Below are 24,612 nucleotides of genomic sequence, written 5' to 3' on the forward strand. Positions count from 1 at the left end.
TCTCTATTGTCAATTCTCATGATAGTTTCAAATGCCTCTGGATAAAGCTGCCATGACTAATCTGTAATCTAGATCCATGTTCCCCACAGAAATGCCTAGTGGGATCTCGACCATCAATCAGTAGCTTCCAGATCAACAAATAACCAATGAATATTCAGAAGTCTCTAACATGGATGGTTAGGATTTCTGTGGGCAGTGCAGTCGTTGAACTTTGGCCTATTCTGGGTACGATTAGCACAGTGCGTGTACAATGTACCCTACCTTCTAATGCAATACCCTTCAAGGAGCTGCTGTTCAGGATCAGGGCATCCATCGGATCCTGTATGGCATGTCAAACAGGTTGTGGTTTACCATTTTAAGGTCTGGCTGCCTGGTTGCGGCTTTGGGTATGCATTGGGCATAACCTGACAGGAGCCCCATTGAGGTATTCCTAACCATTGGATTGAAGAGCTTTTGCTAGTTGAACATGAAATTAATTTCTAGATTGTCATGTGCTTTTGCTGCAGTTCACTGAATTGTAGTTGGTCATAGATGCATAGCATAAGCGAGACATGTGTCAACACCAACTTGGTAAACTGATTCGCCAGTCTTAACATCTGATTGATCCTTTTCGATTTGGGCTGCCGATCTTCTTTTAACTTCCCATTTGATGGCCACCAATTTGGCTATTAGGATTGTTGGATTCATGTGATCATTTATCTATGCTCCATCATTTGGATGTCTGGGGTTTGATGTGCATGTATGCCATGTATATCTCTACGTATCTATTAATTTTTAACTAATATAAAAGGTAAAATAATCATCTCATTTTAGTAACTTTCGCATGGCAATGATACCATTGATTTTTTTAAATTTTATTTTTGAAGTTATTCACATCCTTGTAAATAGTTATTCACCTATATTCATTTGCCTATTCACCTTCCATACATCACATTATATGGGCCCTACCTCGATGATGGGATGCCTCAAAAATCAGGCTTATCCAGTAGTGATGTGGGGCCGAACCACTGAAAATTATGAACGGTCGAAGCCTCTATATTCATGTAGTGGCCCACATGATGGTTGGATCCGCTTTATTTTTGGAAAGTCCCAATTTTCATCACGGTCAAACCTTGCTGGGAGAAAGGGAACATGCCGTGGTTGAAGAGGGAATGATTACGTACGTGGGAATGTAAGGTAATTACATATGTTTGAGCTGTTTGGGCCCACCCATGATGTGCACGTAGAATTGAAACCGTGCATATTGCGCTCCTCTTCATGTTGACCCTACATCCCAAGAATTATCCTGATCCAAAACTCCGGTGGGACACGGAGCAATGCACGTGGTGTGACCCACCTGAGTTTTGGCGTTTCCCTTTTACACAACACAGTGGACCCCACATTCCATTAGGAGGTTTCTACTGTTGGGGTCATCCCCCAATGTGTCCCATTGTTCCCTTTGGTGTGGCCCAGCTGAGATATGGATCAGGATGGATTTTGAGTCTAGTCCTGACATGTGGGGGCTTAATGGAACTCAAACATTATGGTGGACCACACAGTGGAAGATATGGTTAAGTAATCTTAGGCTTCGTTTGACACCATGGATTTGAAATACCCTGAATTAGAAATCCCATGAATTTAAAATGCCCTATATTTGGAATCCTTTGGTTGTGTTTGGCACCTGGATTCAGAATCTCTATAATTCAAAAGGTCGCTATGCAACTGTTTGAATTTAATTACTACTAAATCAATTTTAATATTCCTAATTAGTGTATGAATTAAATGTTTGATACAGTGATTGTAATAAGCCAGTTAAAATATATACATTAGCCGAAGATGATGAGATTCCATGTCTGGGATGGGTCACAAGCGAATGATCACATCTAAGTGACTAACAAATGAATTTTAACCATTGATTTACATAGATAATATTTAGATGGCACAGAACATCTTATTAAAGTACTTTTATCAATACAGTTGATAATCCGATTATGTTGAGATGTCATTAATGGGCCATGTGCCCAATTGCTTAGTAGCCTAATGATTTTAGATGTGCTTCCACCTTGAATTTCAAACTCCCCACGGTGGAACTCTAGATCCCCTAAATTTGAAACCCCAATTACTTTATGGTGCTAAATGACCCCATGGGTTTACACGATCGTTACTGCTTGAAAACAATCGTTCGCAGTTCCCGGTCGACTCCCTAGTCGACACAATTAATCAATTAGGTCACCAGGGTGTGTATATGATCCTTAAAATTGGATTGTGTACAGGCTTACCATAAAATTGGATTGTGTACAGGCTTACCATGCCGTCCATCCATTTTTCTTGCTCATTTTAGGGGTTAGGTCCAAAACTGAAGCATATCCAAAGCTTAGTGTAGAACACACCTAGAGTTGGGCATCGAATCGAGTTAGACAAGTTAGGGCTGACCCAACTTGATCCGGTTTTGAAATAGGCCTACCCCAAACTCGACTCGACTTGGTACCGAGTCCAGTATGTTTGAACCGATCCAAATCGAGGTCTAGCTTAGACTAATTCGGACCGAGTCCGACCCGGTAAAATTTATCAAGTCAGTTCGAGTTGGCACCGATTCGGATTGAGAGATGAGGAAGGTAGGGAGGGAGGGAGAGAGTGGAGAGGAGAGGAGGATGGTGGTGAATCCGGTGATGTGGTGGGTGGTTGCCGTGCGGCTGTCAGGCGAGAGAGAGAGAGAGAGAGAGAGAGAGAGAGAGAGAGAGAGGTGGTGATAGTGGTGGGTGGTTATTGTGCTTGGAAGAGGAGGATGAGGGAGGAAGAGAGAATTTGGGATCAAGTCGGGTGCGGCGTATAGGGTTAGAGATACCCATATTTGAGTCGAGTCAAGTCTAATCAGATTGAGTTTCAGGTTGAATTATTGGGTAACTTGAACTTAACTCGATTTGAGTTCAAATTCGGCGAAGCGTACTTGGTTCGGACTAACTCACCCATTTGATTCAAGTTGAGTTAGGTCCAAACAAGTTTAGTTAGGTGAGTTGAGTGGGTCAGTGCCCAGCTCTAAACACACCACGTGAACAATGGGAATAATGATTTCCACTGTTGAAACCTTCTTAGAGCCGACAATAATGTTTATTTGTCATCCATCTTGTTCATGAGATTAGAAGAATTTTTCCACGGTGGATGTTCAATTCATACAGTTTCCTGTGGTGTGGTCCATTTGAGCTTTGGATAAGCTTCATTTTATGGCTCAAGACCTAAAATTATCTAGTAAAATGGACGGACGGAGTGGATAAAATACATAAATTATACTGGGCCCCACAGAGTTTACTCAGCACGCAATCCGCTTCCACGATCCTCGAACCGTACTCGGGTTTCAATCCGTACAAGTGGGGCAATGGACCTTAGTCGTGACTATTGATCCGATGCGCTCGATCACAAGCGGATCGTGCATACAAAATCTCCACGGTTGAAAGATCCTAACTACCGATCTTGAGCTACTTTCAGTTAAACGTTAGCTATTTCTGTAATTCTCATGTGGGCCGTCCATCCTCTACAAATGGAACGGCTAAGATTGTCCCAACGAGTGGCTTTCGAGCAGCCATTAACAGACCCACGATCCGGACCATCAACCGATGGGCCCCACTCGAACACGGAATATGAGAATCGTCCTTGGAATAAAGAAAAGACCTCTCCTTTCTCTAATCGCTCTCGACTCCGAACTGGCTTGTTCAGCTAAGGGCTCGATCCAACCGCAAAGAAAAGAGAAGAAAACCTCTGATTCCTGAGACGGAAAGCCTCTGATTCCTGAGAAGAAGACATCTCTCATCTCCAAACATGACAGAGGTAGAAAATCTCCCTCCCTCCCTCTCTCTCTCTCTCTCTCTCTCTGATTTGGGAATACACACACACACACATTAAATTGCTTCGAATTTATAGAGGCGTTGTTAGAGAATTCAAATACGTGGATTGAATTCTTCGGTAGAAGATTTCTGTACCGGTTCGAATTTATGTCTTCCAAAGAAACTGCTACATCTTTTGGAATGGCATTTCTTCGGACCTTTTTGGCCGTTCATGTCGAATCGATGAAAGAAGTGGAGCACATCGTTTGGTTATCCATGTCGTTGCTCTGATGGGCCACTAGGAAGATGGTTGCCCCAGAGTACTCTCTGACTGCAGTCTGGAATATCCAAACCCTTTTGGTCGGTTCTGATGAATCAACAGTTAAGAAAGGAATGCCGCTGCGATCCATATTCAGTGGAAGTATTGAAAATCATTGGGTGGCTAGGGTCTTTGGATTGGGGAAATTTTTGGGGACATCTGCCGTCTGCTCTGGTTCTTGCTGGATCAACGAATCCACATTTGTACGGAGTGGGTTGTGCTGCAGGATCAATGGTACCACCAACAAGAATGAAAAGAATGATGGAGGAAGTGTGAGGGATTTGGCCAAAGAGAAAAAGAAGAAGAAGAAGCAATTTCATAGCTGTAAGGACACTTGCCTTTCTGTTAATATTATTTCATCTTCAAAAAAAAAAAAAAAACACCAGTAAGGGTACACTTAGGGCAAGAAGTAAAATAAGCCTGGTCTGAGCAGGCAAGTTATGGTCTGAATGAATTATTTATGACGGACTGATTCATGACTTGCTTCAATGTCACCAGTATGGTAATATGGTTAGTTTTCTGCTTTATCCATGGAAAAAAGGAAGAAGAATAAGTCATATGGCTGGTGAAGGAAATCAGTTTTCTGCTTTATCCATGGAAACAAAGAAGAAGAAGAAATCATATGGCTGATGGAGGAAATAAGATCTTGGGTGGGTGTGATTGGTTGAGAAATGACAGCAAATGGGAGTTCTTGGAACTTGGATGAAGACTTTGGAGCCACATCAAGAGTCGTGCATGAGCAGTATCATGCACGGTTTTAAATATTGGCTGAAACTGAATCGACTTGAGTTTGGAGGAGAACTGAATGAGTCAGACCAATGGATATTTCACGCATATGATTGAGTCTGAATGATACCATCCAAGCTGGTGAAGGAAATCAGTTTTCTACTTTATCCATGGAGAAGAAGAAATCATGTAGCTGGTGAAGGAAATAAGATCTTGTGTGGGTGTGATTGGTTGAGAAATGGCAGCTGGGAATTGTTGGAACTTGGATGAAGACTTTGGGGCCACATCAAGAGTCGTGTATGAGCAGTATCATGCATGGTTTTAAATATTGGCTGAAACTGAATCAACTTGGTTTTGGAGGAGAACTGAATGAATCAGACCTCCGGAACTTTCACACATATGATTGAGTCTGAATGAAACCATCCAAGCTGCAATCAGTCTCACCAGCTTCTATCTGCAGGCAACTCATGCTCTGAAACGTTATTTGAAACTATACTATGGTGTGAAAAGGGAAGCAAATACGGTAAAAATGATCCTCAACGCTAAGTTTATACTGTGCATCACATATTTTAATTATGCTAGCGTATGCTGAGTTTATACCGTGCGTTGGATATTTTTAATTATGCTAGCATATCTTTGGATTTCGAGCATTTGTACCCTAGATCAGAGTTGTTTTTTGTTGGAGAATCCCTCCTCTAATGTAGCTGTTGTGTCTTTCCCTCTTCTTCTGTTTTCTTTGTTAAAAAAGTTGTTACGTTCATTAAAAAAGGGAGAGTATGGACTTTGAAGATCTGACATCCCAAACCCTGCGTATGTGCTTAAAATGTGAAGGATGATAGTTTTTCATAGCACCTTGTTTATGACCCATTTGCTTGTATTGATTACATAATCAGTACTGTTGTAGGTATGATTTTTTTTTAAAAAAAAAGTCCCTAGTTGTATGCTTTTTCATTTTCTCATATCAGGGTAATACACTTCTTTCCATATTGTTCAATCCAATGCCATTTTACTATCATTTTCCAGATTTTCTTGCTAATATATTTTCATGACTTTAGCTCACATCTATCATGAGTAATTACAGTTTCATTGGAATTGTATGTTTATTTAGTAGACAGATATTGCAAGGCATCTCCACTATACATATTGAGAGTTGCCAGGAGAAAACATTTGTATGCAATTAGTTTTCTCTGATGATGAAACAATGCATTATGAAAGGAGCATTACATAATTAAGGAGAAACTGTCTTTAACCATTGCACATCCTCTTTCTCCTCTCCTTTTTGTGGTGCTTGTTGAAGCGCTTGGGAGAATGTTGGAAAGGGGGCAACAAAATGATCTCTTCCAAGGATTTTTTGCGGGTAGGACGACCCCTTCGATATCTCATCTTCAGTTCGCGGATGATACTCTGTTATTCTGTGAGGCTGAGGTAGAAAAGGTGGGTAACCTAAGAACAATTATCCGCTGGTTTGAGGTTGTGTCGGGGCTGAAGGTCAATATTGCTAAAAGTATTATGTTCGGTATTCATTTGCCTAGGGAGGAGCTCTTAAGGCTAGCAAGTTTGTTCTGATGTGAGGCCAACTCTTATCCATCATCCTATCTTGGGCTGCTGTTGTGTATTGGCAAACTAGTAAAGCATCTTTGGGATTTTGTCATCGAAAGATTCGAAAGAAAATTTGCAAGATGGAAGTGTTGATATCTCTCTCTTGGGGGATGCATCGCTCTAATTAAAGTGTCCCATTCAAATCTACCAATCTATTTCATGTCCCTGTTTCATTGCACAAAGTCAGTGCGAGCTAAGCTGGATAGATTGTGGCCCAATTTCCTTTGGCAAGCGGCGGAAGGTGCTTCCAAGTACCACTTATTAAAGTGGGAAGAAGTTTGCAAGTCTTATGGAGAGGGTGGGGCCAGTATTAAGAATCTCGAGTTGATGAATACAACATTATTGGGTAAATGGTTGTAGAGGTTTGGTTCAGAAGAGGATGTCACTTTAGAGAGATACGATTGCTTCTAAGTATGGATGTGAGGTTGGGGTTGGGGCACAAAAAGTTCTTCCACATATAGAACTTCAGCGATATGAAGAGGAATTTTATCCACACAATCAAGTTTTGATGTTGGGATTGGTTTAGGTCTTGGGAATGGGGAGAGGATTCAATTTTGAGAAGATGTTTGGGTGGGTGATGTTTCGTTGAAAAATTTGTTTCCTAATATTGCTCTCTTATCACCGGATAGTAACATCCTTGTTGTGCACTATGTTTCCACCAATGGCATTTCTGTCACTTGTGCTTCTCAGCGCTTATTTCCTTCAGACGAAGAAACAATTGAATTAGCCTTGACTCTTGCTCTTATTCAGCTGTATGTCCTAATCAGTGGGGAAAGGGACCATATTATGTGGAAAAGGGAGGTGTTTGGGTGCTTTTCAGTTAGACTTTTTTATGCCGTGCTCATTAAGTCTGATGTGGATGAATAAGCAATGAATACCAAGTTTATTTGGTCCTATGTAGCTCCGCCTAAAGTTGCAGCATTTTATTGGCTCATGGGGAGAGAGAGTGTCTTAAATGTGGATAATCTTCAGAAAAGGTGGATGATTCTTCCCAATGTTTGTTTGTTATGCATGGCTGACTTAGAATCGGTCAATCACTTATTCATCCATTGCTCGTTTGGATCCAAGGTGTGGTATGGTGCCCTTGCTAGATTCAATGCCCATTGAGTTATGCTGTTTTCTATAGGCGATTTGCTAATGTCCTACAATGGGAAAGGATTTAAAAGACTTGTGGTGCCTCTGCTTGTTGGCGGATCTTTAGGCTATTTGAGAGGAAAGAAGCGGAAGGTGCCTCGGTGATATTATCCACAACGTGCAGTGGGTTATTGGGAGATCTTAGGGCTTTGTCCAGGTGTGGGGCTGATGTATTTTGGGATGTACAGGCATATTGTTTCTTGTTTTTAGGGGGTTGGGTGGCTGTTTTGTGTTTTTGTATTCTTTCTCGCCTTTTGGTGCTTTCTTAATAAAACTTCTGCAAGGGCTTTGTCCAGGAATGGGGCTGATGTATTTTGGGATGTAGAGGCATATTGTTTCTTGTTTTTGCGGGGTGGTGTTCACAACCCCAAGTGTAGGGTCGAGATGTATTAATAATCTCGGTAAGACCGAGGTCGAATCCCCAGGGACTAAACTTGTGTGTCTTCTGAATTTAACTAGAACTAGAACTAGATGAAGAATTAAAGTAGAAATCTGAATTTAAAGGAGTAATTATGAAGAAGGTTTAAATTATCAATTAAAAGGAACTAGGGTTCCAAGGATCCACTTATAGCTTCTCATGATGCTACCTTGCTTGATTCAGGAAATCCAACTGGAATTGGAGTCCTACCCTATCCAATTGGAAAAGAGAGATAATTGAATCTCTGAACTTCTCATGAACCTAATCTCAACGGATGAGAATTGTGAGGATTGGAAGTGATTCCATCATCCAACTATGCCCATGGGACGATGGCAAACAATAGGATATACCAACCTCACAACCAATCATAGGAGAATTGTGAAGATTAGGAAGGATTCCATCACCCTACCATGCCCAAGGGACGATGGTGAATAACGGGACTTACTAGTTTCATAATCTCAAATCAGGAAAAGAAGATATTCAAAGCAATTGCAGATCTATTATAATTTGTCACAACAAACCATTAAAAACTAAAAATATTCTTTAATAAAGAACTAGAATCCATAAGGTTCAATAAAAACATGAATCAAAGCAAAGTAAACATCCCAATCATGCTACAAGCTTCACCTCTTAGCTAGGGCTAAGAGGTGAAGCCAATCATAGACATGATTGAACTAAGAACTCTTAAACAAACCAAAAAGACCAAGGAAGAAGAAGAAAGCTCTTAGACGACGGCTCCACCCTTTTGCTCCACTCCTTGAACCTTAGAAGATGCCTAGGAACGTCTTAGGGACTCCTATTTATAGTTGTGAATTCCCCTCTTACGCACCGACTAGGAATTTTCACAAACCGTCTCAAATTACGCAATCCGCGTCGGCCCTGCGCGGTTTCGGTGGCACCGAAATCGTATTTGCATCTGAAATTGTATGTGCAGAGTACTTAGGTGGCAAAATTTGCCATTGAAATTGGCTTTGGTGGCACTGAATTAAGCTTAGGTGACACCGAATTAAGTTGTTTTCTTGCTGGACTGTTTTGTGCACTTTCGGTGGCATCGACATTGGCTTAAGTAGCACCGAAATGTGCTGTTTTTCTGCTGTTTAACTTGTGCTTTTGCCAATCTTTTCTCCATCCTTTGTACTTTGTTTCCTTGGATCTTTGGCATGAAAATTCTCCGTTCTTGGTCTCCTAAGATCCCTCCTTTGCCTTGTTGGTGATTCTTGAGCACTAAATCCATGCTTTTAGCATTCTTTTCAATCTAAGCTCTTAAATTCACCTTGCAACACAAGCATGTATAAAATAGGATATTAAGCATTATCATGTTTATAAAACCAAGATATAAATGGGGGATAATATGCAATATTTGACCCTCAATAGGTGGGGTGGCCGTTTTTTGTTTTTGTATTCTTTGTTGGCCTTTGGTGCTTTCTTAATAAAACTCCTAAAAAAAAATAAAAACAAAAACAAAAACATTGCACATCCGCTCTCCATCAAAAAAGGTTACCACCATTTTGAAGTGGTGGGCCGGTGACTCATCTACTCACATTATGGATGGTGCATATATCTAAAATCACACTAATCAAGCAATCCTGATCATCCATTTGATGTCAATCAGATAAATGGGTAGGAGTAAAATAGTGAGTGGTCCAAATTCCAAACACAAAATTAGATGTTAAGTATCATGTTCTCATTGTAATTTTTAGGCTGCGTACATCCACAATTAGATCCACGATTTGAATGACTTGGATTTTTGTAGAACTATTCATGTGTATGGTTGAGGAGTCACCATCATCATAATGGTGTTGAACTAACATAGGAGTTTTGCGCACAAGATGAAATCTATCTTTCAAAACAGCTTCCTGCCCCCTCCTACAATTTGCAAACCATTTTCTCTCCACGTGCATTGCACATCCACCTTTCTAGCTCTATATAATTCTCTTATGTATGCCATTAATTTAGTTGAAAGATATATATATATATATATATATATATATATATAGTATGGCTTAAATTCAGCACATAAACAATAATAATTTGCACATATTTTGTCTGCAATCTTTTTCTTTTATTCAATCATAACCAACTTATTTGGCATACATATGTTACACTTTATGCTTTTGAAAATCTTGCTTCAAAGGTTTTCAGTAGCATGGGTAGGTTGTATTTGGGTGGAAGAAACCTTTAACATGGCTACAGAAAAGCACATGGATTACTGTGGAAAGAGAGCACTTTAGATTCCAACAACAATTGTGCTGTTCGTTTTCCACGGCAGTTTTCCATGGATTTTTTTTTTTTCCACATCCATCCTTTGTGATATTTTGCTTGAAGCAGGGATTTATCTGCGGAAACTCATCAAGTGGTCCGCATTAATATAGAGTGGTTGGTTGACCTTCTTTGTTCATGGATCACAGTGTGTCCAGAGTGGTTCCCATGAGATTGGCAGTTTATGCCAAGCACGAAGACCTGCTGTTGCAGCCTGTTGTCAAATTCAGGTTCAATGATTACCACATCTGCTGTTAGTGCATGTTTTTCAAGTTCAGGTTCAAAGCTCAGCATCAAGAGCTGCTGCTATAGTGTGTTTTCAAATTCAGCTTTAGAGTTCAGCATTAATACCCCCTGCTGGCATCATGTTCTCAACTTCAAATTCAGCTTTAAGCTTTGAAGAACTGCTTTAGCTGAAAGTTTTCTTATTTAAACTTGATGTTCAGCATCAATACCTGCTGCTGCTGCATTTAATGAAATTCAAGTAATTCCTGCTGCAGTCTTTATTACATCATATGCAACAGTTTATAGGTACAAGCTAAGCAGCAACAGCAGGCACCTCCTGATAATCATGGAGTGAGCAACAGATGCTGCTGCTGCAATTAAAATACCAATTGCTAACTAATGACAAAAGAAATAGTTAGAGGAAGTACCAATTAGTCTTGATCTTTCCAACAAAAGTTCTCACAGATAAATAAATCATAAACAACTATCGCTAACAAATAGCTAGTACCTTTTTTCAACCAAGCACACCACAAAACTATGCCTAAAATCCACACCCACTTCGATCCAAGAAAAATCCTACATTTCAAATTTCTTCTTTTTTAAGGATTCCTTGGAAAATGGTTTTATTTCCAAGGCATTACGTGTTCCCAAACACCCCTGTAAGTTAATGCTTCTTGAGGCAGCTACACTGAGAAGTTACATATCTTTCAAATTTAAAATGGTTTTATGTTATTCTTCTGTTGTTTACCCTCTGTTTTTTTCATCAAGATATTTCTCTAATTTCATCTCTTGTATCTTTTAGTTTGTAACCAATTCAAGTTTCAGCTGATTCCTTGTGTCTTCCTTTTGATCGCATAGAAGCATCTTTTTTCTCTAAAAACTGTTCTTTTTCTTCAGTATTGGGTTAGCCAGGGAAACAAATGGTGCGACTTTTGCAAGATTTATATAGCAAACAACCCTTTGAGCATCAGAACCCATGAACTCGGTCAGCGTCACAAGGACAGCGTTGCTAAGAGGCTTGCTTCTATGAGAAAGGAGAATGCTGCTAAGGAGAAGGAGCATAAAGATGCTCAGCGGGCCATTGAACAAATTGAAGCAGTAAGCTTTTGTTTTGTAGAATAAGTGGGAGCACTTTACTTTTTGCAGAAAGATTATATTAAAATGCTTATTAACATTCATTGGCTACAGGAATAGAGTAACATGTGGTAACAAATTCAGCGGCTTCAGTGTTGAATTTTTATTCATTTCAGGTTTTGAATTGTGTTCTTCATTCATTTCAAAGACATGAGAGAAAAAAATAGCCACAAGTTATAATTTCTTTGAAAATTTGTGTTCTTCATTTCTTGTTTAAAAAATCCATGACATGAAAATTGTTGGCCACAAGTTATATCTTTTTTAGCAAAGGAATTATAATAAATTTCAGGCCACTGGACTTGACAAATCTGGGTTGGAACATAGTTTAGCACAATGCATGTGAAACTCTAGTCATGTGTTTTTTATTTTTATTTTTGTAGTGAGCAAGCACTTGTTATTTGTTAAATGGAATTTTGAGGCTAAAATGAGGGATCCTGTTAACCTCCATTTTCTATATTCAACTCTTTTGTTATTAAATTGGAATCTCACTTCTTGGTTTTCTGGTAATGTTAGAAATATTCTGATCATTATTTTGGTGGATAATAACAACCACAAATATATGAAAAAAAAATAAAATCTATTAACATATCTTGAAAAAACAAACATTTTTATAAATTTGAGAAACATACATAAGTACGTTTTTGTCTATTTATTCGTATAGAATGTATGAATAAGTTAATCAGCTCTCCTTCTGGAATATATATATATATATATATATATATATATATATATATATATATATATATATATATATATATATGTATTGCCCGCGTGTGTATAGTGACTCAAGCGACGAGCAATGACTGGGCCGATAGCAGAAGTGGGGGAAGTAACAGAAGAGGTGGGTGGCGATATAGATCCGGTAATGGCAATGATGGCCATAGGTGAACTGTGCCGAATCAGTGAAAAAGAGAAAGGAGTCATGGTACCCTCGACTAGACAAGATAAACGGGAAGACTAGGTTGTAGTTTCTAAGAAATCCAGGAAAGAGCTTGTCCCTAGGAAGAACAGAGATGTAGCTAGTTACCCTACTTTGTTCGTTAAAGGCTATCCAGCTGGATGGCTTCCCATTAATTTCGCTAGGGTATTTGGAAGGGCTGGTATTGTGATGGATGTTGTAATGCCTAAGAACAAGGCTAATGGATCATATAGGGGTTTCGCTTTGTTTAGAATGAGTTCGAAGACGGAACTACGGAAGGTGATTCAAACTTTAGATGGTGAGAGCTTCGGGGGGGGGGGGGGGGGTACGGGTACAAAATGTGAGTTCAGAGGGCGAGATTCGACCCAGAACTTGGGTTTAAACCAGGAAGAAGGCCCCAGAGGCCTATTTCGCCTCAAAGCTTGAATAGGAAAAGTAACTACAGTAAAACGTTCCAGCAAGGTTCTATCTCCTTCAAAGAGATTCTGCTTAACAATGGTGGTCGTCCCTCCTCTTGCGAGGCGGACCCAAATACTGTAGATGGAGTTCGCAAGATAGAGGATAGGGATATTGACGAATCAGGTTTAAACGACGACATAGGAATCTCCGTCAATCCATCAACCTTTGCAGAATCAAAAGTAGCACTACAGGATTCGGTGGTAGTCATCACCAAGGAGGGTGCCTCCTTATCTCAAGTTCGACAGTGGCTTTATGACTATCGTAGAGCTCCAGCTTCCTGCTACACAATCCAACCCATAGGATTCAATGAGCTGTGGATCAGGATGAGTCCAGAGTACAACCTGGATCTTCTAATTATGGCAGGAGTTCTTCACAAAGAAGGTCCGATTGTTGCTGTTTAAAGATGGGAAGAATTTTCGATGTTCGGGTTTGAAGAGGATTGGATCTTGATATGGTCGGTTCCTCTGGAATTATGGTATGAAGAATTTTTTCAGTTTGTTTCCTCGCGTTTGGGTCAACTCATCGAGCTGGATCCCAAAACGTTGAAGGGCGAGGAGGTGGGTGTGATTAGAGCAAGGATTCACAAGAGGAAAGGGAAGCCATTACCACCATTCATCCAAGCTACGACTAATCAGAGATTGGTGACTCTCCCAATACAATAGGAGGCTAAAGATGCTCCCGTTCCAAGATGGGGTGACCTTTGGAGATCGAAAGAGCGCATGCAGTCGCCGTTAACAGCTGTAACAGTCGGGGAAGAAGAAGACGGAGTACGCCTCCGGTACTCCTTAGTTCCACCGTTACAGCGAGACAACGAGGTAACGTGCTTTGCAGGAATACCTGATTTTTCTCAGGACACCTGTCATCATCGCAGGGAAGACTATCGACACGTGGAAGGTGTTGATCGAGTTGGTCAGAGCAGGCAGGATGTCGACATAGCTTCTTTTTCTAGTGACACGCATCAAGCCCTACAGGGTAGAGATCCCTCCCCTGCACAGCTGGACGGCGAGTATCGACTCTCCCAATACAACAGGAGGCTAAAGATCAGGGTGTCCCATATCCGTTACGATATGGCCATATCAGCCGATACGTAACGGTAATGGCCGACACCATTACGTGATACGTGGTCAAAACGGCCGTTACGGAATTCTGTGACCGTAACGGCCGTTACGGGCCATAACGGCTGTTACGGGCCTCGAAAAAAAAAAAAAAAAAAAGCTTACCTTTTTTTCCTTTCTTTTTTTCTTCTTCTTCCTCTTCTTCTTCTTCTAGGGCAGCTGCGGTTGCGGCTGCAGCCTTCTTCCCGTTCTTCTTCTTCTTCTTCTTCTTCTTCTTCTTCTCTCTCTCTCTCTCTTCTTTCCCTCTTTCCCTCTTTTTTCTTTTCTCTTCTTTCCCTCTTTTTTCTTTTTGGTTTCCCTCTCCCCCCCCTTTTTTTTTGCAGGTGTACCACGGACCAGCTAGCTACTGTAGGTACGTGTCACGCTAAGAGGAGCGCTGACACTCGAGCTCCGAGTTGTACGAACAGTTCAAAGTAGATCAAAGTTATGGGCTCCACAGTGATGTATTTATTACATCTACACCGTTCATCTATTTTCAGAGATCATTTTAGAGCACTAGCCAAAAAAAAAAAAACGAATTATATCGAAAGATCATCTGGACCACACCAAAAATAGCAATGGAGATAATGATTTTTACCGTTAAACAATTCGTAGGGCCCACGGTAACTTTTATTTTCCATCCAATCTGATCAGACCCGAGTGGGCCCCACCATGATGTATATATTTTATCCATGTCGTCCATCCATTTTGCCACGTCATTTTAGGTCAAGATCCAAAAAAATAGTAATATCCAAATCTCAGGTGGACCACACCATAGGAAACAATGGTTATAGAATGCTCACCATTAAAAATTTCTTAAGGTCCACTGTAATGTTTATTTTCAATCTAACCTATTAATTGAGTCACACTGACGTGGATGAAGGGAAAACACACATGTCAGCTTGATCTAAAACTTTTGTAGCCCCCACTAAATTTTTAATGGTGAACGTTTAATTATTGTTGTTTCTTATGGTGCAGTCCACCTGAGCTTTGGATGTGCCTCATTTTTGGGCTCATGCTCTAAAATTATTTGGCAAAATGGATGGACGGTGTGGATATAACACATTCATCACGGGTGGGGCCCAAAAAACTTTGACACGTGTGCTACACTTCACAATCCGAGTCCTGCCTAATTCGAGCCTTAAAAAATTGTACACGAGATATATATTAACTTAAAATTTTGCAATTAAATTATGAACTGCAATTGCTAACTCACAATGCCAAAATCAAATTGTTTGAATAGTTTTAATTGTTAATTTGTGGACTTTTATTTTTTAAAATAGGGCCTTTTGATTTTTTTCATGATTCACTATCCAATAAATGTCCACCAATTCATAAGTGGAATAATGACAATAAATTGCATGAATTTGAGGCTGATTTGGAGCGTAGATTAGTCCTTCAAGTCAGCCCCAAATTGGCAACACCATCTACCTGAATTTAATTTCATTTTTTTAAAGAACTATTGGGAGAAATGATATCAAGTTGTTAAGTATATAAATTAGATATTTAGAAAATTAAATATATGAATTTTGTAGTCAAATTCAAGTTACTTGGTTCAAAAATTAATCAGACAGTCCGATACAACTTCTCACCAAAGAGTGGACCGTTAGATCACCATAAACATGTTCCAATTTATAAATGAATGCATATTTGGAATGCTTAGAATATTTCGGATTTAATCCATATTTTTTCATTTTTTTGGGAAAATTTTTTTTTGCGCCGTTACAGGCCGTTACGCCCTTGTATCGCCGTTACGTCCCCGTATCCGTATCAATTTCGGAGGGCACCGTTATGCCAACCGATACCGATACGGGACACCTTGCTAAAGATGCTCCCATTCCAAGATGGGGTGACCTTTGGAGATCGAAAGAGCGCATGCAGTCGCCGTCAGCAACTGTAACAATCGGGGAAGAAGAAGATGGAGTACGCCCCCGGTACTCCTTAGTTCCACCATTACAGCGAGACAACGAGGTAATGTGCTCTGCAGGAATACCTGATTTTTCTCAGGACACTTGTCATCATCGCAGGGAAGACTATCGACACGTGGAAGGTGTTGATCGAGTTGGTCAGAGCAGGCAGGATGTCGACATAAGCAGCCAGGATGTCGACATAGCTTCTTTTTCTAGTGACACGCATCAAGCCCTACAGGGTAGAGATCCCTCTTTCCTGCACAGCTGGACAGCGGGTATCGACTCTACCTCCGCACGTGTGCCGACCCTTACATTATCTCATCACATCCATCCGTTAGAGACACGTGTCAATATCGCGAGCCATTCTCAGACAGATGGAACCTAGTGGGAGGCTCGGCTCGGCTGTCCATCTGTAGGCTCGGGTCCGCAGCTAGCCACCAGTCCAAGGCTCTGGAAGTCCCGAACCTACTTTCTTTGAATCTGAACCTATCCCTTAGGCCAGATCCAAATGTCGATCGTCATCTCGTCTTCGATCCTATGCGTCTAGACTTCATCCCTTCAGCAGCCAATCACCTAAGTAAGCGCCCTTGCAGCTTCTTTCTAAATGTCACAGAGATGAAGACCTTGTGCGAACGTCTTCAATGATCCCGACTTCTCTACTTCTCATCTGTTAACGCTGGATGGCAGAAATAGTTCTGATAACAGTCCGGACTCTTCCTCCTCAGAGCAAGCCAAGATGTTGAGCTGCTCTTCGCCCCAGCTCAGCCTCCCAATCAGAGATATTGTTTGATTCAGCCCTGTTAGCTCTTTTTTAGGAACATGATGGGGAAGCTGAGATGGCGGAAACAGTTTCGGCAGCGCAAAGGGCGAAGCTAGCTGATTCTATACAGAACAAATGGATAAGGGAAGCTCTGGGCCACGTTGGGAGATCTTTGGGTCTCTCCTTTGGAGACCATCCTGAAGATTTTGTTGCGCTTTTCCACTGTATTGAGACTCGTGGGTGCCTCATTCAATGTTCTAAATCTCCAAGAATTCGATCCCCCAAATCAAGCAGAAATAGAGAATTACAGAGTCTTCAATCCAGCTCTTTTAGCTGTAAGGAGATTATGTTGGGCAGGTCCAGAGGAGGGTGACGGGGAAGATCTGTTTCCTAGATGATAATTCTCTCTTGGAATTTTTGGGTGGGTTCTAAGAAGAAGCGAAGTCTGATAAAAGATATCATTGGCAGGAGTAGAGCAGAAATTATTTGCCTTCAGGAAACTAAAGTCCAGGCCTACAACAGTTTATCTCATGGGCTCTCTATGGAAGGAAACTGATGCGAAGTTGGGTTGGCACTTTCTCGGTTTTGGTTATTCTCAAACAGGTCAGTTTTGACCTTTCTTGTCTAATCTGCTTGGTGTATGGCCCTAACCAAGAAGATCATAGAACTGCCTTTTGGGATGAATTGAATGTAGTTAGGCATAGCTTCGATGGCCCTAGCTGCATTAGAGGAGACTTCAATATTACGCGATATGCAAAAGAGAAATCCAAGGATGGTAGAGTTTCTCTAGCCATGCGCTCTTTTTCTCGTTGGATCGAGCTCCATGCATTGGTGGATCCTCCTCTGATCGGCTCGAGATTCCCATGGTCTAATCAGAGATCGGTCCCGACTCTGGCGTGCCTGGACAGATTTCTTCTATCAGGGGAGTGGATTGAAGCGTTCCCTTTGTTTTCACAATCTCTGTTGCCTCGTCTGACTTTAGATCACAGTCCAATTATTCTCTCTATGGAGGAGGACAACTGGGGACCGAAGCCGTTCAGGTTTGATGTATCTTGGTTGAAGATCGAGGGTTTCATGCAGCTTATCTCAGAGTGGTGGAAAGGGTTCAAGATCGATGGCTTTGCAAGGTACAGATTTAACAAAAAATTGAATATGCTTAAGGAGAAGAGGTTGGAAGAAGGTGGATCTTCGTAGAAGGCAGGAAGAAACTGAGGCCATTCTACTCGAGATTCAGTCCATAGATATTGCGATAGAAGATAGGCCTTCCGATAGTGCAAATTGGGCCAGAAGAGCCAAGCTAGTTCAGGATTTCTTAGCCAGGGTGTCCGAAGACGAGATTTCGTGGAGGCAAAAATCCAGGAGTAAGTGGATAAAGGAAGGAGACAAAAATACTAAATATTTTCACTCTCTGGCCAATGCACGAGCCAGAAAGAATAAGATCAGTAGTCTTTTGGTGAATGGAGTGCAGATTGAAGAGAAACACCGTATTACAGATGAGGCCATTTCTTTTTTCAGAAATCTTCTTCAGGCAGAAGGTTGGCGTAGACCGACCCTGGATTTGCTTTCGTTTCAACGTATCTCTGAGCTGGAAGCTTCATTTCTTGAATCCGAGTTTATGATTGAGGAGGTAAAGGTGGCAGTCCAGGTGCTGGGAGGTGATAAGGCTCTCGGTCCTGATGGTTTCCCGATTTTATTTTATCAGCATTTCTGGGATGTTTTATAGGACAATCTTATGGCTTTTTTCAAGGAGTTCTTCATCAACGGTAGGTTGTCCAGATCGATGGGGGCACCTTTTATTGTGCTTATTCCTAAGATTCGTGGAGCGGAATCTTTGCAGGACTATAGGCCGATCAGTCTCCTTGGTGGGCCTTATAAAATTCTGGCCAAAGTCTTGGCTTCTCGATTGAAGGGGGTATTAGGCAAGATTATTTCCCATAATCAAAGTGCGTTTATTCCCGGAAGACAAATCATTGACAGCGCCCTCATTGCTGCCGAATGTCTACACTCAAGTCATAAATCTGGAGCTAAGGGCCTTTATGCAATCTTGATTTAGAGAAGGCCTATGATCACGTCAATTGGCAGTTCCTCCTATATATGCTCCATAAGATGGGGGTTCGGGACCAAGTGGATATCTTGGATGAAGGAATGCATTGGGTCAGCTTTTTTCTCGATAATTTTAAACGGGTCCCCTAAAGGTTTTTTCTTTCTGAGTTCAAGGGGCTTGTGGCAAGGAGACCCTCTCTCCCCCTTCTTATTCCTTATCGTGGTTGAGGCTTTCTCAAGTATGTTAAGCAAAGGTCAGGTGGAAGGTATTATTGGTGGTTTCAAGGTGAAAGGCATGGACTCCCCCATTTCTCATATCCAATTTGCTGACGACACCCTTCTATTTTGTGAGGCAGATCTCAATTAAGTCAGTAATCTCCACACCTCTATCCGTTGTTTTGAAGCAGTTTCGGGCCTTAAAGTGAATCTGACAAAGTCAAGGATGATTGGTGTCAACTTGGATGCTGCTGAATCTAAAGTGTTTGCTGATTTTTTTGGTTGTGCTACGGGATCGCTTCCGACAACCTTTGTTGGTCTCCCGTTATGCGTAGGTAAACCTCCGTTGGCTTTATGGGATAAAGTTATCGATAGGTTTGAATCTTACTTAGCTAGGTGGAAATGCAGATATTTATCTTTAGGCGGGCGTCTTACTTTGATTAAAGCTGCTCTTTCTAACCTTCCCCTATATTTCATAAATCTCTTCAAGTGTCCGACTAAGATTCTTGCGACTTTGGAAAGATTAAGACGGGACTTTCTTTGGCACGGGATGGTGGATAGGAAGAAATTTCATTTACGCGATTGGAATGAGGTGTGTCAGCAATATCAGGAAGGTGGGGCTGGTGTTAGAAATCTTAAAGCTATGAATTGGGCCTTACTAGGCAAGTGGTGGTGGAGACTTGGGACTGAAGAAGGGGCGCTTTGGAACAATCTAATCAAATGCAAATATGGGCGTTTGTTTGATGGCTGGTGGTCCAAGGACTCCTATAGAGCTTCTTCTCTATGGAGAGGGGTGCTAAGCTCCAGTAAGGAAGTTCGCAATAGGATCGGACACTCTATAGGGAAAGGAGACAAGACCCGATTTTCGGAAGATATTTGGGTAGGTTCCTCGGCCCTGAAGGAGGACTTTCCCTCTATATATCGTCTGGCTCCCAACTACTCCATCGCGGTTGCTGATTGCTACTCCTTTCATGGCAATGAAGTGGTCTGGCATCCCCCATATAGAAGGAATTTCCACGACTGGGAGATTGAAGAATTTGCTGCTCTTCTCGACCGCATTGGTAATTGTCATCCAAATATTCTTCAAAATGATAGGCTTGTTTGGAGTCCTGATAAAAAGGGTCTATTTTCAGTGAAATCCCTATATCTTTGCTTTGGCAGAAAGTCAATTTTACCTGATGAGGTAATGACAGCTAAAGTGTGGAAATACAAATTGCCTCCTAAGATTACAGTTTTTGGTTGGTTAGTGGGGAGAAGGAAAGTCCTTATAGTTGATAATCTAAGGAAAAGGGGAATGATAATATGAAACATTTGTCTTTGTTGCATGGCAAATGAAGAAACGATAGACCACCTATTCATTCACTGCCCTTTTTTCCAACAGGTTTGGTCAGTCCTGTTGTCTTCATTCGCTATCTCATGGTCTTTCCCGCATTCTACGGATCGTCTTCTCGCAGCCTGGCATGGCGTGTCCCTGGGTAAAGATATTTCTGTGGTTTGGAGAATGTCTCTTTTAGGGGCTGTTTGATTTTTAATTTCCCTGGTAAATACACAGAAACAAGTAATTGTTACTTACTCCACCTGTTTGAAATTCACTGGGAATTATGTTTCGAAAATCAATCCATAATAACCCTGTTATTACTGATATAGATACGTGGGCCCCACCATGATATATGTGAGTTATCCACACCATCCATCCTTTAAAAAAAAATACATTTTAAGGCATGAGCCCAAAAATGAGGAAAATCAAAAGCTCAAGTGGACCACACCTTAGGAAACAATGAACATTAAGACGTCAATGGTTGAAAGTTGTTTTCTCCCTAGGGCCCACATTGATGTTTATTTGTCATCCAACCTGTTCATAAGGTCACACAGTCATGGATAAAGTGGAAACAAAAATATCAGTTTGATCCAAAACTTCTGGGGTCCTTAAGAAGCTTTTAATGGCAGGAGTTCAATTCCCATTTTTTCCTGTGGTGTGGTCCACTTGATCTCTGGATCTGCCTTGTTTTTCGGCTCATGCCCTAAAATGAGTTGGCTAAAGGGATGGACGGTGTGGATTAGACACAAACATTATGGTGGGCCCCACGATTTAACATCTTTCTCCTCGGGTGACGTGAGGAGTGCTATAAATGAAAGGTGGCGGTCAACATCACCTTGGAAATCCAACCAAAAATACATAGGTAAATAATTATTACCCATTTACCTTGAATTACCTCTGTGATTAGAAAATCAAACAGGCCCTTAGCCGCTTGGTGGGCAATTTGGGAAGAAAGAAACAGCAGATGTTTTAGAGATGTCTCAAATTCGGGGGAGTTCATAGTTAAAAGGGTGCACCAATTTATTTTCAATTGGGCCTCGAATGTCGTTAATTTGTCTTCTTGTAATTTTTCTCTTTTTTGAAGGGTGTGTGGCCTGCTATCTCAGCGGGTTCTCCCCTTTCTTGTTTCCTTCTTTCTTTAATGCATTTCGCAGTTAATTCTCAATATATATATATATATATATATATATATATATATATATATATATATATTCCAATTTCAACACATTCAAAATATAAATTAATTTGTTGCAAGTTGTAACGTATGTATTCATCAATGTAGTTATCTTAAGATATTTCTTAATACTTTCTAATAAGTTTGCATGTTGTACAGTGCTGAATTTTTTTTATTTGGTCATATTGTTAGATTTATATCTTTTATCTTGATCTGTTTGCCAGAAAGCTAAGCGGAGCTATCAGAAGGATTTAGCAGCTTTTCAGGTGGCTAAGGATTCAAATGTTCATGCTTCAGAGGCTTGTGAGGAAATTCCAGAAACAGCTAAATCTGCTTCAGCATCTGGGGATGGTAATATTTAGCTCTTAATCTGCCGCAGTGACAGGATTTGAATGACCATGGAATTGGGTCGAGACATCATCTGATCTCAGATAAGATCATTGCATTTGAGCTCATGGTTGATGTATCTTCATTTAAAAAAAAAAAAAAAAATCCAATAAAAAGAAACAAAGAAAAAGATATCTCTTATCTCTGTCTTTCACATGAATAGGTAGCTAAACTAATACAGGACAAGAATGCCCTGTGGACTCACACCAAGTATATTAAAAAAAGAAAAAGAAAAAAAAAGAAGAAGAAAAAAAGTAATACTAAGATTGTCACACCAAGCAGTTCTTGCCACATCTTTTCTATTGGGGCATCCTCTTTGACGTATCATGTTGGTTTGTTTTAATCTGCTTGGTATACTTGATCCTCTTGATCGCTTTAAAGTCTTTTCATTCTTTTATGCCCCCCTGCTGCTACTTAAAATCAACACTGATTATTTCACAGATTTAAGCACATAATTCAATGAACCATTAGCATAGCATCATCAAATTTTCAGTTCTACAAGTTGAATCCATGGTTCATTGATCTAGGGAATTGGTCTAATAGAGGGCATGGATGGACTCCCAAATTGGAAGTTGTCCCTCAGAAGAAATTCCACCTGCTTGGGTGGAAAGAGGTTTGCAAGCCATACAGGGAGCGGGGAGCCAATATAAGTGATTTGGAAAAGGCAAACTTTGCATTGCTAGGCAAATGGTGGTGGTGGTTCAGGACAGGGGAAGATTCTATATGAAAGACATAATAGCAGCAAAGGTATGGGTGCGATAAGGGGGTTGGTCGACAAAGGGATCAGGTTCTCCTTAGATAATGGGGAGAAGATCCAATTTTGGAAGGATGCGTGGCAGGGCGAAATGCCCCTTGAGGATGTTTTTTGAGACTGGTTTTCTTAGCGACAGAAAGTGATATCTTGATCTCGGGATGTTACTTGGTTAGTGGTGGTGCGTACATGTGGCTTCCCCCTTTCCGATGAAATGTTACTGATGATGAGATCCAAGACCACGTCATGCTCCTAGACAGACCAACTGGTATGACATAAGGATATATCTGGTAGCTTCGTAGTCTGCTCTTTCTACAAGATGCTTTGCCAACCTCAGATGGACAGGGAACACGCGCACACCTCTTTCATGTGGAACTACGGGGCTTCTTCGAAAGTGGCAGCTTTTGCATGGTTAGTAGGGAGAAAGCGGGTGCTAACAGTTGACAATCTCCAAAAAAGGGCAATGATAATCCCAAATATGCATTATGTGTATGGAAAACTAGGAATCGGTGGGATCACTTGTTTATTCATTGTCCATTCGCTCAAGAGGTGTGGTCCAGTGCTTTTAATTCATTTGATACATCCTGGGTGTTGCCGGGTGACATGGAGGTGATGTTTTTTTGTTGTGGCCTGGGATGAGCCTCGGGAAACAAGAGAGGGCTGTGTGGAGGTTATCATTGCTAGCCTGATTATGGACCATTTGGGGGGAAAGGAATGGGAGATGCTTCAACAGTATGAGTTCCTCTATATCTCAAGTGGTTAGTAGGGCTAAGCTGTGCTTGGTGGGTGGATATCTTGTATAGGAGCATTAAAGAGTTGTATTTTTTTCTTATCTTTGAGTGGGTTGTAAGCTTTTGTGCCATCACGGCGCTTTTCTAATAAATCTCAGTTCTCTCTCCCAAAAGAAAAAGAAAAAAGGAAAGAAATCTTTGGCCTTTCTTACCATCTAATTGCTGCATTTTTCCTAAATGTCTGTTTGCTGGCCACCAATGAAAGGAGAAGGATTGTCCTATCAAGGATACAAGGATATTTTACATATTTTTAGGTCAAGGATCATATCATTCCTTTACAAATTAGGTTTTCTTTATTGTGGTTATCGGAGCTTCTACTCCTGGACTGAAGCAGATGCTGTTGTGTCAGGATGGGAGTATGATAGTGCTTCGGGTTATTACTACAACCAGGCTAACGGCTATCACCATGACCCAAACTCTGGCTTATACTACTCTGATGCAATAGGTATTTAAGTTCAGACCTCAGGAGTTGGATTTCTTTACCAAGCCTTTTCCTTAATAAAACTTTTTTCTATGCAACTTTCTAGGCTTTTTTGTTTATTATATTTTTATTCATATGGTTTGGAAAACCAGGGAAGTGGGTGACCCAGGAAGAAGCATTTGCGTCACCCCAAGTTTCAACGTCAGATTCACAAAATCTGTCAGAATCCAAATACAGAAAACCCAATCCTCAGAAGTCGTCATCAGCAGAAGTTCCTTCACCAATTGCAGAAGATAAAGATATTGTGAAACGTCAGGGTGGAAACCCACCGGGTTTGGTGGTCCCAGCATCTCGAAATCCGATGAGATCTGTTAAAGGTGCCCCATCATCTATAGCTGTCAGCAAGAGAAAGAGGGAAGATGGCAAGCCCAAAGTTGTCTCCAAAGAGGAAGAAGCTGCACTTAAAGCAAGGGAGGCTGCAAAGAAAAGAGTGGAAGAAAGAGAGAAACCTTTGCTTGGTCTATACAGGTCGTACTGATTGTTAGGAATGGAACTGTTTCAGCCATCACCTCTTCATTTGGTTTGATGGTGTATGTTCGTACTTCCCAATCTCTAAATGTCTTTCAACTGAACACATGTAAGCTAGTTTATATATAACTGTGTTCTGGGTCCCTGAAATATGTCGAGTGTGTGCCAGTTTTCTCTGTATCATCAAACTATGTATCTTCATTCTTGTTCAACAGCGGAAGAGTTTCTAA

The 24,612-nt window shown here is 40.9% G+C and overlaps 1 protein-coding gene across 2 annotated transcripts; it reads left to right on the forward strand.

Moving 5' to 3' along the window:
* The first annotated feature begins 3,591 nt into the window (after positions 1 to 3,591).
* On the forward strand, positions 3,592 to 24,612 carry LOC131235671 (zinc finger protein ZOP1). Of its 2 annotated transcripts, XM_058232954.1 has the most exons (5): positions 3,593 to 3,801; positions 11,375 to 11,575; positions 21,729 to 21,855; positions 23,783 to 23,878; positions 24,007 to 24,612. In XM_058232954.1, the coding sequence occupies exons 1-5, from the start codon at positions 3,793 to 3,795 to the stop codon at positions 24,390 to 24,392; spliced, it is 819 nt and encodes a 272-aa protein (XP_058088937.1). In that variant the 5' UTR covers positions 3,593 to 3,792; the 3' UTR covers positions 24,393 to 24,612. The 2 variants fall into 2 exon arrangements, with proteins under 2 accessions (XP_058088944.1, XP_058088937.1); XM_058232961.1 differs by lacking the exon at positions 23,783 to 23,878 and having other exon boundaries at positions 3,592 to 3,801.

Source organism: Magnolia sinica, chromosome 2 (genome assembly GCF_029962835.1).
Source record: "Magnolia sinica isolate HGM2019 chromosome 2, MsV1, whole genome shotgun sequence".
Taxonomy (NCBI): Eukaryota; Viridiplantae; Streptophyta; class Magnoliopsida; order Magnoliales; family Magnoliaceae; genus Magnolia; species Magnolia sinica.